Consider the following 18,419-nt stretch of genomic DNA (forward strand, 5'->3'; position numbering starts at 1 on the left):
CCATGGGAGTTTAGATGCCTTGAAGTACAAGGAAACCAAACAGAAAAGGTGGAACCTGGGCAGAGGCACTGTTTCTGGCTCTCTAAAAATGTGAAAAATTAAATTTGGGCTATCTTTACATTAAATTATATGAGCAGAAAGACAAGCTGGCAAACTAGCCTTCCAGATAGTATTAATATATTTTCTGATGAGAACATGCTAATGAAACTTTCACTCCCAAAGTTACAAGGAAATTATTTTTCCATAACTAAAAGTTTATTTTGTTCTGGCGTCAAATTTAACAAGGGAGAGAGAAAGAGGAAAAGCATTGGGTATCTTTTTATTAACTCAGATTTTCTTGATTTCTTGGTCTCTAGGTCACTGTACAGTCCCGGATCATTTTCAGTTTGCTAATTTGAGAACCCAAACCAACAAATCTGACTTTCCCATTGGGACATCTTTAATGTATGAATGCCGCCCTGAGTACTATGGGAGGCCATTCTCTATCACGTGTCTAGAAAACCTGGTCTGGTCAAGTCCCAAAGATGTCTGTAAACGTAAGTAACCCTGCACTGGAGCTTCCCAGTGTCTGCCAAAACATCTGTAGGATCTTATTTAATTTTTTCCAATTTTGTATATGAAAAACCTTTCCTCAAAAGTGTTCAAATAGGGGGGTGTAAGAGGTGGTCTTGTAGGTCAGACCTGATTGTTGCTTGAAATGCTCATTTCATGAGAATGTTTCAAGGAATATTTGCTGAGAAAATCTCTATTTCCTATGGGAAAGTAAATAATTCATGGTTCTCTAGACCAGGAAAAACAGTTACGTAAGGAGATGTAAATTCTGTTTGAATAACTAGGTGAGAAGAAATCCTTTGAGAACTTTAAAATAGAGTGGTAATATATAAGGCCATGAATGACTTGCATTTTGATAAGGGATGCAAGGTGGAGATAAGACAGATCTGGAGGGAAGGTCCTTTTGAAACTGGTGCTGTGACAACATATGTAGGTCATCAGGACCGCATCCAGTCTTCAGTAAGCTACAGATAGGTGGGACCTTATGTATTAAAAAAAGTTCAGATTACCCTACTTGGCTCCAAAATTCTGTTTCTTTCTCATAGGTAGATCATGTAAAAGTCCTCCAGATCCTGTGAATGGCGTGGTGCATGTGATCACAGACATTCAGTTTGGATCCACAATCAATTATTCTTGTAATAAAGGGTGAGTTGGCAGAAAGATCTCTTGGTTCAAGAATTCTAGGACAGCAATACTACCATCTAGTAGCATCTCAGAAGGGACAGCTAGGTTATTGCCACCTGCTCTTAAAAGGCTTGAACATAGATAGGTGTTTAACTCCTGATTGAAATGAACAAAGGTATGATATGATTCGGGGAAAAAATCTGTATCCTTGTGAAAAACCAGGGCAGTGCATATAAGAAAAATGTGGCCTTCATCGAGTGGAAAGGAAGAAAGTAGGCGAAGAGTATAGTCGAAGCACGCAAGCAGCCCTGACCCAGAGTAGACATTGCTGGAAGAAAGGGAAGGCCGTGGAGCGGTTGTGTGGGAGGACAAATCTTCACAGTCACAGCACCACCCGTGTGCTCGGGCTGCTGAGCAGAGTGCAGGCCTGCCTCGTTTTATTGCGCTTCACTTCTCGTGCATTGCAGATACTATATTTTTAAAAAACTGAAGTTTTGTGCAACCTTGCATCAAGTAAATCTATCAGCACCATTTTTCCAACAGCATGTGCTCACTTCCTGCCTCTGTGTCCCATCTTGGCAATTCTGACAACATTTCAAACTTTATCATATTATTATATCTGTCACAATGATCTGTGATAAGTGAACTTCGATGTTACTATTGTCATTGCTTAGGGGCGCCATGAACATATAAGATGGCAAACTTAATCAATAAATGTATGTTCTGACTGCTCCATGCACAGGCCATTCCCCCATCTCTGTCCCTCTCCTCAGGCCTCCTTATTTTCTGAGACACAACAATATTAAAATTAGGCCACTTAATAACCCTACAATGGCCTCTCCGTGTTCAAGGAAGAGTCACATGTCTCTCTATTGAAATTAAAAAAATATTTTTGTTTTAAAAAGCTGGCCATGATTAAGCTCAGTGAGGAATGTGGAAAGCTGAGCTAGGCCGAAAGCTAGGCCTCTTGTGCCAAGCAGCTGGGCAAGTGGTGAATGCAAAGGAAGAGCATGAGGTGCTCACAGGTTGGTCCTGCGGCTGTGCTCACCCGGGCTTCAGCACACAGCGGCGGCGCTGCCATGGCAACAGCTAAGCCAGTTGGAGAACATGGACTATATTTGTGCCACCACAACAAACACTGAAAAGAAACTTGTGGTGTCTCACACCTTTGCCACCCTCGGCCTCGCAGTCCATAGTACCTAGAATCTGACAAGATAAAATTAGAATAAATCCAAACTCTTCTTTTCTCTTTCTTTTTTTTTTTGAGCATTTTTAAGTACAATCTAAATTCTCTGACTACACCCTCTTCACGCATTACTGAATAAGGGTGAACCTTTCTATGGTATAAGGCAGAAAACCATTGAGCTTATGAAAAGTAACAAGAAATGAATAGAAAAGAGAGCAACCTGAAAAATCAGGACAGATTTCCCCCTACAAAACAGAGTGACAGCTAAAAAACAGGGAAAACTTTCAGCACAATCTCCTGTTCGTATTTTTAACAAGATTCAGTTGTACCATTGCTTCTGTGAAACTAGCCAGGAGAATTTGTACATGAATGAAAAGCACAATTTTCAAACTAAAATACACACACACATATGACAAACACACTGAATATTGCAGGAAATTAAAGCAGAGAGTAAGAAGAAGAGTTAATCAAATTCTCCCTGAATTCAGTGGAAAAAGATAAAGAAAAAATGAAAAGAGAAGGCGTGCAAGATAGTACTAGGATTCAAAATTGATGTAACAGAAATTTCAGAAGGGGAGACATGGCCATACCTAGCCATCACTAGAGAAACTTCTGCATTTCAGGGATACAGAAAATATTTCAAGAATTCAAAATAAAATTTAAAAAATATAATACCTGCAAAAGAAATTAGTTTATATTGGCACCACATTGATTGTATGTGAGACTAAATTGTAGGAGATAGTGCTTCCAATGAGCCAAGCTAGAATTCACATCTAGAGGCTCCAGATACACATTAAAAGATAAGCTAAGACCCGAAAATTATACCATTTAAGTATGCTTCTCAGGAAAAAAAGATTAACCCAGGCAATCCATACGTAAGTTTTTAAAAAGGAGAATGATGAATTCTAAGAGAAGTATCAATGAGATAGAGAATTGATTACAAGAACCAAACATATGTAGACAAAACATGTTCAATTGTTTTTAGCAAAGTCATGAAACTAAATACAATGCAGAACTATTAATAATTCTTAAAAAGTGAAACTTTGCAATATAATTATAATTTAATAACAATCTCTCTAAAGTCATAGAATAAATCAATAAAACTAGAAAATGAGAGAAAGCAAGAAAAAGTAGGCTAGACATACTACAGAAGAGAGTGCTAGACTATACATATTTTGACTCTAAATTTTAGAAAATAGGTTTAAATATATGTGTTGTGTATGTATATAATACACATGCACATATATGATTCCTAATGAGAAAAAAATAGGATGTTTAACTTCCAAATTCTTAGAACAACTTAAAGAGCTGAACCTATCTGGTCCATATAGCAAATGAAAGGGAAAGAAAGGGAATAGCAAGGAAAGTATCTTTCTCTTCCTCCAGAAATAAGCCCTGTCATGTTTGGGAAGATCCGTTTCATTCATTGCTTCATCCTCACCGCTGGACATTGTGAAATAAATGAAAGGGGTAGTAGAATGACGACAACAGCAACATCAGACATAGCATTTATTAATATCTCAGCACATGAGGTTTAATCTCCTTTTTGAAAGAAAGACAAAGTCTTCTAAATAAGATCAAAAGTTTCAACTCTTGTGATATTTATAAGGAACATGCCTCAAGTCAAATGGCATAGCAGTGTTGGATACATAATTATATACACAAACACACACACATGGAAAATCCAAACGAAAATGGCAACAATAATATGAGAAAAAAACAGAATTTAAGACAAACATTATCAAACAGATCTACAAAAGAATTATTTTATTTTGATGCCAGGTACAGTGCACAATGAAGCCAAGAGATTAAGAAGCAGGGCAGGCCAGAAATTAGGGAAGAAAGAACGCTTTCAATAGAGAGAGAATAGGAAAGAGAAATAAAAAAAAAGCAGGATACAACAGGTGGGCTTTAGGCTAGGCTTTAGACTTCTCCCAGATTGTAATTTTTCTGATTTGTCACGTATGCATGCTGTGAGGAAGTTGATGAGGTGTGTACTGCACAATTATTTTTCTTTTTTTACCTTTAGGTACCGACTTATTGGTCACTCATCTGCTGAATGTATCCTTTTAGGCAGTACTGTTGATTGGGGGACAAAGCCACCAATTTGTCAACGTGAGTTAAAATCTCATTCCCCATTTATTTTACCAGTTAATCCAATAGTTGTTCCCCTGGAATTACAAAGAATGAATCTCATCCCTTTCGGAAATAGTGTCCTTCTGATGTTTGAAGGATACAGTCATATCCTTAAAATAGCTCACAGTGTTCCAAACTTCTAGGTCCACCTAGAAGTGTTTTTGTTTTTTCTTATCTTGAGTTGTAATTTATTTTAAACTATAGTCTTGAACTCATTTTAAACAGCCCCTAATTTCCTCTTTTGTTGGTTGGACATTTGCCAGGTTGAAGAGCATTCTCCTTAGTGAAGTAAATAAAGACAAAGTTAGTGAAAGTAGCCGTATTTCCTCTCTGCCAGCTCTTAATATCATATCATACATTTAAGCAGTGCAGCTCTCTTCCTTCTTATTCTTTGTCTAAACAGGGATGCACCATCTTCCCTGCGAGTTGCTTGGAAGATGAGCTTTCTACACTTTGGGGAGCTTAGAGGACCAAGCAATTGCAAGTTAACAATGAATATAAAATGGATATAATCCTGGGTTTGATGGCATAAGGAAATTAGCCACTGAAACCCAATTGGTGGGAAGATAGGTGGGAATGAACTATAAGGCCAGTAAACAACACGTATCAAAACCCTTAACTGTATGCATGCCTTTAATTCAGGAGTTCTGGAGTTTATAATGTATTCTTAAAAATACATCAGGGGTTTTTGCAAGGATATTACTATACAAATGTTACGTACATTATTGTTTGTGATAGTGTCATGAAAAAGGTAAATTAACATAAAAGTTGAACATATTCTAAACAATATTTTGGAAATAATCTACTGAAATGAACAAGGCATGTGTTCTATTAAAAAAAATGTTTTTTAAACTGTTCCAGAAGGCATTAGACAGTAGAGCAACTCTTCCAAATGGAATTGGATAGTACATCCTTACAATGGAATATTATTCAGCCAACGAAGATATTTTAGAAAAATATGATTTTTGTGTGTGTGTGTGTGAAAGATTATATATTAAACCAGTAACAGTGGTTCTTTCTTGATGATGGCCTTAAAGATTTTTATCTATATTTTATGAATTTCCATAATAAATGTGCATCTTCTTAAATATTTTCTTAAAGATTTAAGAAAAAATAAGTACGTACATTAAAGTATACCTGCCAAAAATGATAGATACATTCTATTAGTATGTATGTTTTGGAATGATTTAAAGTGCCTAGGAGTCAGCCATTACTTAAAAATAAGATTAAATTTGTCTGTAAAATTAGCTATGCCTTTTATCTTTTTAGGAGTAGCTTCATTGTACATTTTCCATGTCTTCTACATTGGTGGGGTTTTCAAAATTTCTACCTTTTCTTGAGTCGATATCGGTGAAATATATCTTTATCCCTAATATTCTCATTTTCAAATGAGCATAGGACACAGTATTCAGTTCTTTTTTATTACTTTTGGATCTCCAATTAATGTGTTGATTATATGTAATGTTGCATATTTATGCTTTATCTTTTTATTATTAGTTCTGCCAGAGATTTTTGTTCTCATTTATTTAATAAAGATGCTATAATATATGCTTTACCATATTAATAACCAGTAGAGTAAAGCCAAGTATCTTCTATGGAGAGAGAACTAAATTAACAATGCTGAAATAACATAGTTAAATTCTCACATAAAATGAGAAATAAATATGTGGACTATAATAATATATGGACACATTTATTGAAATAATGTTAACTGAGAAGAGCAGAACTCAAAATATTACGTTTACATAATCTGAATGAGAGCAGTATTGTGAATATTTACTTTTTGATAATTTGGAGTTTTTTTAAAAAGCTGGTTACCAAAATTTGTAATTAAGTATAATTTTAAGAAACCAAGGTTTTGTTTAGCTTGTTCTCTTTTTTCCCAGGTATTCCTTGTAAGCCACCCCCAGCCATCGCCAATGGAGATTTGATCAACAAGGGAGAATATTTTGAGTACGGAATGGTGGTGACCTATCGCTGCAAACGTGGGAAGAGAGGGGAAAAGGTGTTTGACCTCGTGGGTGAAGCCTCCATATACTGCACCAGCGAGGACGATCAAGTCGGCGTCTGGAGCGGGCCTCCCCCTCAGTGCATTATACCTAATAAGTGCACGCCTCCAGACGTGGAAAATGGAATCATAGTATCTGACAACAGAAGCTTGTTTTCCTTAAATGAAGTTGTGGAGTTCAGGTGTCAGCCTGGCTTTGTCATGAAGGGACCCGCCAGAGTGCAGTGCCAGGCCCTGAACAGATGGGAGCCAGAGCTGCCCCGCTGCTCCAGGGGTGAGTGTGCCTGAGGCCTTGAAGGGTCTACAGATTGCATGAGTTGTTGGAGGGTCAGGAGACCAGTGTTTGTTCCAAGGGAGGGATGTGTGGTGAGCAGGGTAGGGGAGGAAATTTGGGAGAAAGAAGCATGAAATTAAGGGGATTGGGGGTGAATGTGGACCTGTGTGTATGTGTCTTCATTTTGAGAAGCAAAAGCTTAATTAGCCAAGAAAGGAGATATTTGGGACTCTCCAATGAGCAATTCTCGGGGCAAAGTGCCAGCTGCAATATGTGTCGATTATATTGAAGACTGATAGGAGTTTCCTTATGATCAGCTGTGTGATAAGCATGTTATGTGCATTATCTTATTTACTCTTTGCAACGACACTTTGAAGTAGTGCTACAGTGGAGTTAGCTTGGTCTTTCAGAGGTTAAGTAAATTGTCCAAGTCACATTCTATTAAGTGACACACCCAGGATTTAAAAAGGCATGTGTGTCAGACCCCAGAGCCAGAAAACTGTGGTTCTTGCCATACTTCTATCAGTATCCATTGGTGAAAGAAAGAGACTGGCTTGTGGAGACAGGTATCATAGCATCAGAATGCTGACAAAGGCATTAGAGTTTGTCTATAATGGTCCACCGCCTACATTTTATAATTAGGAATCTTAAGTCAGGAGTGAAAATAAGCTCCTCAAAGCCAAACAGATTTTTTTATTCATCTTTAATGAGGTATAGATTAGATTGATGTTAAAATGGCTTATGATGCTCTAAGCATGCACCTAATGGGCTATAAATGAAGGTGGGCCTTGAGTCAAGTACACTGTAAATAGTATGCCCCCTCATGACAAGGACTGGCTGACTAAGAGTCGTCCGTTCTTGATGGCTTACCTTGTCTGCTTACGCCGTGCTAGCTGGCATGGCGTGAACTGGTAGGTGTGGTGGCTGATATACAGGTTCAGAGAAGGAGCCTACAGTTCTTCTCTAACCCATGCATGTCAGCCATGCAACCACTGAGAGAGCAGCTGGGAGAACCGAGAGATATAAAGATGGACACAGGACTCTACTTCAGCCACAGGAGTATAATAAGAGGGATGAGGGGAAATCCACTGAATAGACTTGGGCCCAAGTGACCTTCTCATTACCTAAACAATTAGGCTGAAAGTTGAGATTGCCTTCCTAGGAAATATGTAAGTGGAGACTCCACCAATGCCGGTGACTGCACACTGGATAGCCAGGGCGAGGAAAAGAAACCTCATGCCTTGTACACGTACGAGTGAACTTGAGACATTGTGCTGGGGAGAACTCGGCTCCATTTCTCTGCCTCTTACTAGCTATGAGGACTTCAGAAAGCACAGGGTATATCAAAAGAGAGTCCCCCATGACTAACAGGTACTTTGGAACTATTCTTTCCACAGTGTGTCCACCACCTCCAAAAATCCTGCATGGTAAGCACACCTCAAGTGACAAGGACAAGTTTTCGCCTGGACAGGAGGTGTTCTACAGCTGTGAGCCCGGCTATGACCTCACAGGGGCTGCTTCTCTGCGCTGCACACCCCAGGGAGACTGGAGCCCGGGAGCCCCCACCTGTGCAGGTGCCTAGACTCTCGTTGGGTTTCCAGACCACTGTCTTTCCCCCTCACATGGGAGTCTTATCCCTGCTTTGTTTTGTTTTTTCCTCCTAGTGAAATCCTGTGATGACTTCCTGGACCAACTCCCTAATGGCCGTGTGCTAGTTCCTCTTAATCTCCAGCTTGGGGCGAAGGTGTCCTTCATTTGTAATGAAGGGTGAGTGTCACCCGGAATACAGACCAGGGACTCAGTGCTGCAGAGTGACTCTCTTGAGTTGAGGGGCTAATGCAGAGGGGGCTGACCTAATGGAAAGGAAGTGCCGAGGAAATGCCCGTCTCTATTTGTTCTTTCTTCAGTTCAGGCTGGAGGGATAGAGTCTGTGTGGCTACTGAGCTTTACCAGTAGTTACTGCTTTGCCCCTCACTGGAAGCTGCACTTTTTCCAAAATGATTGGGTTTCTGAGTCTCTGTCAGTAAGAAACCAAGTGAGTTGAGTTTTTCACCTGTGCTTTAGCTTAGGCATTAAATTGTCAATTAATTTAGGAATTCTCAGGGAGGAAGCTGAGATCTGTCAATGAAGGGAAGAGAGAAATGGCTGCTCACCCTGTCACTACTGCCTTTGTTCTCCAGGTTCCGTTTAAAGGGCAGTTCCACTAGTCATTGTGTGCTGGCTGGAATGAGAAGCCTTTGGAATAACAGTGTTCCTGCGTGTGAACGTGAGTACAGGAATATTTGTTCAGATCTGGGTCTTTCTCTTTGTTTTTTCCTTAATGTGTTTTGCCCCATGGAATTATCTAATGTCTGTCCCTTTGTTTATGTCCATTTTTGATAGAAATAGTTTTTGTTAGAATAATTACAAGAAATATTTGGGGGGGAAATTAACCTGAGCATCGTGTGTTTTGGGTACCATCCTACAAATACTATTGGAGGTATTAACAATAAGTGGCTTGACAAGGGCAGTTCTGATAGAGGGCTGGAGCCAACGCCTGGCTGGAATGAGTTCTGGGGAAAATTAATGGGAGGAACTGTCACAGGTCCTAGACAACATCTTAGAGGAGTTTTCATGTAAAAGGAGTAGAGAAATAGGACTATAGCTGGAGATGGAAATGGGATCAAGGAGATTATTTTTAAGTTTTAAGATGACAGAAAAGTAGTGTGTTCAATAGAGAAACACTACTAATATATCCAATCTGTCCATTTAGTTCTTCACTCAAACAGGATATTGCTTTGTCTTCTGATCACAGCTATTGAAAAATACATGTTTACAACAGAATTTTGCTCAATGAATGCTTTGCTTTAAAATTATTTAGATGTCTTGTACTGACTTATATATGAAACTTGATAATCTCATCTTTCATATTTGGAAGTCAGCTATTTGACAGTTTCAATTTTCTTGGAACACTTAAGTGTGAAAAAAAGAAAGAGAAAATAGCCTCATGAACTGAAAGATATACCTAAAATCACTTACTGGAGTGTAAACATTGGTTAAGCTATTTTAGCCTTTGATTAATTTATTTATAATTCTTTGATGCTGTAAGAGCCTCTTCCCAAATCCAAAGAAAATGAGAATGGGGAAGGAGGGTCTCCAAATAGAGACACTCAGAGGAATAAATGTGTGTTTCTTCAATGACAAAAATACCTGCAAAAACCAATGAGTATCTCAAAAGGTGTAACATTCTTGGGCCTTTTGAAACACATACAGGAGCATGCAGTATATTTCATTTCATTGTGATAGCACTACTGTAATCCCTCATTTTTATTATGAGAATCCTAGCCTGGCATCAAGAAAAATTAAATCACTAATACAAATATAGTAAATGTATTATATACTCTAGAAAGACGTCTCTAGGATGAAGATCCTTGATATCAAAGGTCATGTTTATCTTGTGCTAAAAATAATATTTCACATGTAGTAGGTGCTCAAGAAATGATTATTGAATTAATGAGTGATTTCCCTTTAATGTGGCTAAGAAGATTTTTATTCATTTTAAAGGAATACACTCAATTATTATTCAGAAATCTTAACTCGTTGAAGAATTCAAGATGCTTGTTACTTTTGGACTTTGGTAATAAATATTGATTGAGGTGTCATTTCATTTAGCTCCATCTCAGCAGAAGCCTAACACATTTATTTTGTAGTTTATATTCTCCTTAAGAAAAAAAGTTTTGACTTAACTGACAAGACAGTCACAGCACCCCATAATTGTAGAATCACTTCAGAGTAAAGTTTAAAAATTTTAGTGGAACTTAGAGCTCTTGTCTTCTTTCTAGAAATCTTTTGTCGAAATCCTCCCGCCATCCTTCATGGGAGACACACAGGCACTCCTCTGAGAGATATTCCCTATGGAGAAGAAATATCCTACACGTGTGACCGCCACCCAGATACAGGGGTGACCTTCGACCTCATCGGAGCAAGCACCATCCGCTGCACAAGTGACAGTCGAGGGAATGGGATTTGGAGCAGCCCCGCCCCTCGCTGTGAGCTTTCTGTTCCTGCCGGTCAGTACCTGGACCCAATCCTGGGGTCAGAACACCAGACCCAGTCCTTTATGTGTCTATAATAAGAGTATGGTGTTTGTGAGCTTAGCTTCGTCCTAAGTGGAAGTGTCAAAATCACACGCCACAGCTAAAGCGGATGGATTCCAGCAGTGCCAAGATGTGTTTGAATAGGTGAAGAGCTGATAACGCTTCTTGCTGGTGGACTGGAGCGAGGTGGGGTGAAAGGAATGAGGGGAGGGGTGGAGAGGAGGCATTAAGGCATGGATTATACAAATCAGGAAGAAAAATGCATTCATTGAAGAGGACATGAGAACAACTGCCTACAAACACTGAGCAGTGTCAGGATAGCTGATGCACACTCTCCACAAGTTCATGAGGGCTACACGTGCATGCGAAGGACAAAACCGGCAATATGGAATTTATCTAGCTCAGGCTTTAGCTAGTCTTCTGCTGGATCGGCTAAGTAGCCAAAAGGTTCTCTTTGTCTTTGTAACTTACGACCATGCTAAAAGTACGCCCATTTGTCAGCTTGCCTCTGGGCCCCATCTACATCCTTGTACTTGAACTGTTCCACTCTGGGGGTGCGAAGCAAGGAAAGTGTAATCCAGAGAAAAGAGTACAAAAAGGAAGAAGCTATTTCTTCCTGAGGACGGGAAAGTTGCCTGGTCCTTCAGGCCAAACGTTAGGCCTTTCTGAGAAGGGAAGCTAGAGTAGATTAGGCCTGTGACAGCAGCCTTGGAACACGACACCATCCTCAGGGGGTCCCTGTTTTGTTCTTGTCTTTAAATGCTTGGCTCAGCATCAGAAGAAGAGTGGTGTATTAGTTTGCTAGGGCTGCTGTAATGAATTACTACAAACCAGGTGGCTTAAAACAAGAGAAATCAATTAACTTACAGTTTTGTAGGCTAGAAGTCTGAAATCAGGGCTACACTCCCTCCTAAGGCTCAAGAGGACACCCACTCCTTGCCTCTTTCAGCTTCTGGTGGCTCCTGGCATTCCTTGGCTGGTGGGTGCATCACTCCCATCCCTGCCTCCATCCTCCATGGCCTTCTCCTCTGTGTCTCTATGTCTCAACCCCTCCTCTCCTTTCCCTTATAAGGACACCATTGGATTTAGGGCCTTCCCTAAATCCAGGATGATCTCATCTTGAGTTCCTAACCTTAATTACGTCAGACAAGACCATTATTCCAAATAAGTTCTCATTCTGAAGTTCTGGGTGGGTATATATTTTGGGGGGACAACATTCAAACCACTACACATGGTAACTGCTTTTTAGTGCCACAGAGGCAGCTTATAGTGAGCACCCTGAGACTGGAGTAAGGAGGAGGAGATGGAGAGAGATGATGAAATATGCTCTGCTACATATGAGTGCATTAGCACCGATAAATGAGGATATTAATGGTTAACTCTGCATACAATCACTATGGTAGGAGGCCTGATATGTGATACTATGGGATGAAGTCCTCACTGTGGTGAAATAAGAGCAGAAAGACCAGAAGCTGAATGGTCTTCCAAGTAGTCAAAATTTCCTGATAAGCAGATGCCACTAAAAGCTCCATCCTAAGGGGAGGAAAAGCTTTTACTGTTATTGTAATTCTCTTTGTTTCTGTGGTCCTATCAGCTCAATTGAAAAGAAAGAAGAGGTATGGTGGAAGTCTTTCTGCTAATTTTGGCATTCCTCTGGTTTTGTTCTCCAGGTCACTGTGAAACCCCAGAGCAGTTTTCATTTGCCAGTCCTATAACCCCAACCAATGGGTCCAAGTTTCCAGTTGGCACATCTTTGAACTATGAATGCCACCCTGGGTATTTTGGGAGCGTGTTCTCTATCACCTGCCTAGAAAACTTGGTCTGGTCGAGTGTCAAAGACATCTGTAGACGTAAGTAACCCTGCCCTGGGAGCTATTTCCTGTGTGTCCAAGCATCTGTGAGATCAGATTTAATTTGTTTAAAATTTAGAATCAAGATGTCCAAGTTTGCCCAGGTGTTTACACGGACAGTGGTCTTGTAGGTCACTCCTTCTTATTGCTTGGAGTTTCTACACCTTGACTATATATTCATTTCATGGGAATGGCTCTCCTAGCAGAGATTAAAGAGAAAATTTCCATTCACTGGAGATCACTCTTGCTGGCTAAAACCATGAAATGAATGAAACAGGGGTATGAAAGAAAAGTCTATGTGTTGCAGTGAACTATACTTGGCTAGCTAAAGACAGGGAGGAAATCCCAAATTTTAAGGCCTTTGATTTCAGCTGGCGGGATGAGAGTACAACTTTTTAGCCATAAATGACCTTTATTAAGAGATGCAAGGTAGTCTTTTTTTAAAGTGGTACTCCCTAGCTGCTTGACTCTGAGGTTGTCTCATAAGTTTCCCCAAAGCAGTCAATTCCATGGGACAATCAGAATTATATATGCTGTTCAATATGCTACACTCAGTTTGAACCTTATAAGCACAGGTAAATTGAACTCTACATTGAGTCCTAAAATTCTGCATCTTCCCCCTAGGAAAATCATGTGGAGCTCCTCCAGAACCCTTCAATGGAATGGTGCATATAAACACAGATACCCAATTTGGATCCATAGTTAATTATTCTTGTAATGAAGGGTAAGTTGGGAGCACTATCTCTTGATTATGAGCTCCAGAACAGCGATGCCAACCTCTGACTCAGTCATAGATAAACTAGACTACTGCCACTTGTACTTTAAAAAGTAAGCAATAGGATCCTGGACAGAGATGGTTGCTTCGACATAGGCATATGACCAAAGGGATATAAAAAGGAAGGAACAATCTGCATCTGTATTGTAAACTAGGTGAGTGGGCCATGCTCCTGCCAGCAGGACATGTAAAACCTGGTAAGGTATTCATTGAACGAACAGGACCAGCCTGCAAATAAGTAAAAGGAAAAAAGTAGTAGAAACATGCAACCTCCTTACCTGAGCTCAGTAAGTGCTATAGTTGAGTTGGAGAACCTCGAAGCAGGGGTTGGAAAGGTAAATCTTAAATGTAACAGCAGCTCTGGGAAGCGTATGCATTCAAGTACACATGAGGGGTTAAGGGAACATGAATGGGGTTCTTGCTCTTGACTTTCTCCTGGGACAGGTAACCATATCAGAAGCCATTGCCTCAACTTAGAAGGAGCTATTAAACAATGTATACTAATTTTCAGTTGCCACAATAAATTCAGAGAAGAAAAAATTACATATATATTAAATTTTCCTGCAAAAACTGCCCATGGTCATCAGCTCTATTCTCTTCCCTCTGACCTATTGTCCAATGATCCAGCTAGTTTAAAGTTGGGTAAATTCATCCTTTCTCTCTTTGTTTGAGCCTAGGAAATTTAAACCACTTTTCACCCAATCTCTTGACCAACCCTTTCTCACTTCCCACTGTGAATAAGCATAGATTTCTCTATGGAGAGCAAACCAGAATATCACTAAATCTAAGGTAAGATACAGCAACTGAAAATAAAAGAAACCAATCTGAGAAGTCAGAGAAATACTCATCTGCAAAACAGTTTATCTCCAATAAACAGGATAGGATCTTTTAGAAATCTCTCCAGTGTTTGCAGCATAGAATCTGTGGAACTATAAGAGCAGTTTATAAGATTGAATGATCTAATATGAGAACAGTTTACATATGGATGTAAACACACAAGAGTCTATAAAGAAGTGGTGACCAGTAAATCAGATTCTATGGGAAAAAACCAAAGAGATAATGAAGAAACAAGTTTGAATTATCCAGAATTCATGAAGGACCAATCTAGAAATTACACATACACACAGAGAGAAATAAAAGCAAACTCCATAAAAAATAAAAGAAATCAGAATGAGAAGCATTAACAAGCACATAATATAAGACTAGAAAGGAAAAGACTAGGTTATTTGATTCTTGAAGGCTAGATTAATGATAATGGGCCCTGGCCTGGCATGGAAGAAAAAATACAAAATTCAGATATAAAAAAAATACTGTCACTATCCAGAGAGAAAATCAACAAAAAAGAATAAATTCATATTAGTATCCATCTTCTACTCTGTAACACTAAATAGCAGAAGTTAGTATTTTGTTAGAGAATATTATACAATTGTACTCAACCAAGCTACCATTCATCTGCAAGGCATGGATATGTAATCTTATGTGAGCAAAAACTGCAAACACATACCAAATAGATATACTGCCTACAAAAAGAAAATTTCCTGGCCAGTTGCGGTGGCTCACGCCTGTAATCCTAGCACTCTGGGAGGCCGAGGCGGGTGGATCGTTTGAGCTCAGGAGTTCGAGACCAGCCTGAGCAAGAGCGAGACCCTGTCTCTACTAAAAATAGAAAGAAATTAGCTGGAAAACTAAAAATATATAGAAAAAATTAGCCGGGCATGGTGGCACATGCCTGTAGTCCCAGCTACTCGGAGGCTGAGGCAGGAGGATTGCTTGAGCCCAGGAGTTTGAGGTTGCTGTGAGCTAGGCTGACGCCACAGCACTCTAGCCCGGGCAACAGAGTGAGACTCTGTCTAAAAAAAAAAAGAAAGGAAGGAAGGAAGGAAAGAAAGAAAGAAAATTTCCCACAAACCTATGCATAGACTTTTTAAAGAAGAAATGAAAATTTAGAATGGTGTCATATCAAGGAAATACTAATGAGGCACAAAACTAGTTAAATGGGGTCACCAAAATTGTCATTTTTAAAGTGAATGGCAGGACTAATTCTTGAAAGAGAATTTATTTACCATGAAAAGAAGCAGCATAAACTTGATATAAAATAGTAGATTTATCACTACAAGTAGGAAGTTAGGGATGAAATAATAAAAACTATGTTAAACTCATAATACATAGGGGATAGGTAGATAATATGTATTTTTGACATAAAAAACTAAAGATAAAATGGTACTCTTTACCAGTATAAAATGAAAATATATACATTCAAAATCACAAAGACAATCCAAAAAAATGAAACCATTTGGTCCACACAGCAAAAGAGAAGTGAGAGAAACAAGAACAAGGAAGTTTTTCTTATGGGAAACCTGCATCAGCAGAATGGAGTTGGCCCTCTATAGTGCTGAGTTGCAGCCTTTGGAATTATTAAGTAAATAAAAGGGAAAGAATGCTGTAAGCAAGATCAAACTCGTCAGTTCTGACAGTAAATGCGAATGACTTAAATTCCCCCTTTTCAAAGACGATGACTTCTAAATATAGTAAAAAAAATAACGTCTAACTACATAATATTTAAAAGAAACATTCCTAAAATAAAATGACATAAAATTTCCATTTGCAGTAACATGGAAAAGAATAAAACAGAAATAAATTTAGTCAAGGAGGCATAAGGCTTGTACACTGAAAACTATAAAACACTGTTGAAGGACATGAAAGAAGACCTAAATAAATGGAAAGCCACCTGTGTTGGTGGATTGGAAGACGTAACATTGTTAAGATGAAAATACTGCCCAAAGTGATATATAGATTCAATGCAATCCCTATCAAGCACTATTCACAGTAGTCAAGATATGGACTCAACCTAAGTGTCCATCAACAGATGAATGGATAAACAAAATGTGGTATATATACACAATGGAATATTATTCAGCCATAAAAAGGAATGAAATTTTGTCATTTGAAGCAATGGGGAGGGAACTAGAGGTCATTACATTAAGTGAGATAAGCCAGGCACAGAAAGACAAATATCACATGTTCCCACTCCCTTTTGGGAGCTAAAAAAGTGATCTCATGGTAGTGGAGAGTAGAATGATGGTTACAAGAGGTTGGGGAGGCAAGAGAAGGGAATAATGAGAAGTTGATTAATGGACACAAAAATACAGTTAGAAGGAATAAATTCTAGTATTCAGTAGTAGCGAAATTATAGTTAATGATAATTTATTGTATATTTCAAAATAGCTAGAAGAGAAGAATTGTAATGTTCTTAACACAAAGAAAAGATCAATGTTTGAGGTGATGGAGATCACAGTTATCCTGACTTGATCATTACACATGATATTCATGTATCAAAATATCATACATACCCCACAATATATGTACGACTAAGATATATCAATAAAAAATACAAAAAAATCCCAACAGTATTTTTTTTACAGAAATGGAAAAAAATTGTAAAAGTGCATATGGAATTTCAAGGGACCTAGAATAGCCAAATAATTTTTAAAAAGAACAAAGTTGAAGGACTCATATTTCCTGATTTGCAAACTTACTGCAAAGTTACGGTAATTGAAACTGTGTTCTTACATGAGACTAGACGTATAGACCAAAGGAATAGAGTTGATATCCCAGAAATAAATCCTCACATCTATGGTCAGTTGAATTTTTAATAAAGTTGCCAAGACCATTCAATGGGGAGAAAGCAATCTCTTTAGCAAATGGTCCTGGACAAACGGGATATCCACAAGTAAAAGAATGAAGTTGCACCCTTAACTTGCACCATGTACAAAAATTAACTCAAAATGGATCAAAGACCTGAATTTAAGATCTAAAACTATAAAACTCTTAAACGAAAATATAGGGACAAATCTTCCTGACCTTGAATTTGACAATGGTTTCTTGAATATGACACCAAAAGCATAGGTAACAAAGGAAGAAATTGATAAACTGGGCTTCATTAAAATTTTAACTTGTGCATCAAAAGACACTATCAAGAGAGTGAAAAGGACAACCCACAGGAGAAAATATTTTCAAATCATATATCTGATAAGAGTTTAATATTCAGTATATATAAAGACTTCCTAAAACTAAGTGAAAAAAAACCAATTTGAAAATGGGCAAAGGACTTGAATAGACATTTCTCCAAAGAAGATCTACAAATGGCCAATAAACACACGAAAAGATGCACAATATTATTAGTCATTAGGGAAATGCAAATCAAACCCACTTCACGCCTGTTAGGATGGAATAATAATAGTTATTTTTTTAAAAAATGGAAAATAAAAAATGTTGAATATATGGAGAAACTGGAACCCTTCTTCACTGCTGGTGGGAATATAAAATGGTGCAGCCAGTGGGGAAAACAGTTTGGCAATTCACCAAAAAGTTAAACATAGAATAACCACATGACCCAGAAATTCCACTCCTGGGTATTTACCCAAAATAATGAAAAGAGGGATTTAGATACTCAAATACCAGTATTCATAGCAGCATTGTTCCTAATATCCAAAAGGTAGAAACAACCCAAGTATCTATTAATCGATGAATAGATAAACAAAATGTGGTATATATTATACATTCAGCAGAACATTATTCAGCTATACAAAGGAAAAGAATTCTGATACATAATACAAGATGGATGAAACTTGAAAACATTATGCTAAATGAAATAAGCCAGACACAAAAGGACAAATACTATATGATTCCACTTATATGAGATACCTACAATAGGCAAATTCATTGAGACAGAAAGTAGGTTAGAGGTTACCAGAGTCTCAGGGCAGGGGAGAATAGGGAGTTTTTGCTCAATATATGCAAAGTCTCTGTTTGGGGTGGAGAAAATTTTGGGAAATAGTGATGATAGTTGCACAACATTGTCAATGTAATTGATGCCACTTGTACACTTAAAATGGCTTAAATGGCAAATTTAGTTATATCTCTTTTACTACAATAAAA

At 38.4% G+C, this 18,419-nt stretch overlaps 1 protein-coding gene across 2 annotated transcripts in view; it reads left to right on the plus strand.

The window, feature by feature from the left end:
- Positions 1-18,419, plus strand: part of CR1 (complement C3b/C4b receptor 1 (Knops blood group)) — a 68,539-nt gene that overhangs the window by 19,095 nt on the left and 31,025 nt on the right. For both annotated transcript variants that reach the window (XM_045536119.1, XM_045536118.1), the window contains 10 exons: positions 357-536; positions 1,098-1,197; positions 4,392-4,477; positions 6,385-6,780; positions 8,178-8,354; positions 8,445-8,547; positions 8,961-9,046; positions 10,602-10,829; positions 12,527-12,706; positions 13,331-13,430. In XM_045536119.1, the coding sequence (XP_045392075.1) occupies positions 357-536; positions 1,098-1,197; positions 4,392-4,477; positions 6,385-6,780; positions 8,178-8,354; positions 8,445-8,547; positions 8,961-9,046; positions 10,602-10,829; positions 12,527-12,706; positions 13,331-13,430 (1,636 nt within the window). The remainder of the gene's footprint in view (positions 1-356; positions 537-1,097; positions 1,198-4,391; positions 4,478-6,384; positions 6,781-8,177; positions 8,355-8,444; positions 8,548-8,960; positions 9,047-10,601; positions 10,830-12,526; positions 12,707-13,330; positions 13,431-18,419) is intronic.

The sequence above is a fragment of the Lemur catta genome, chromosome 23, assembly GCF_020740605.2.
Source record: "Lemur catta isolate mLemCat1 chromosome 23, mLemCat1.pri, whole genome shotgun sequence".
Classification (NCBI taxonomy): Eukaryota; Metazoa; Chordata; class Mammalia; order Primates; family Lemuridae; genus Lemur; species Lemur catta.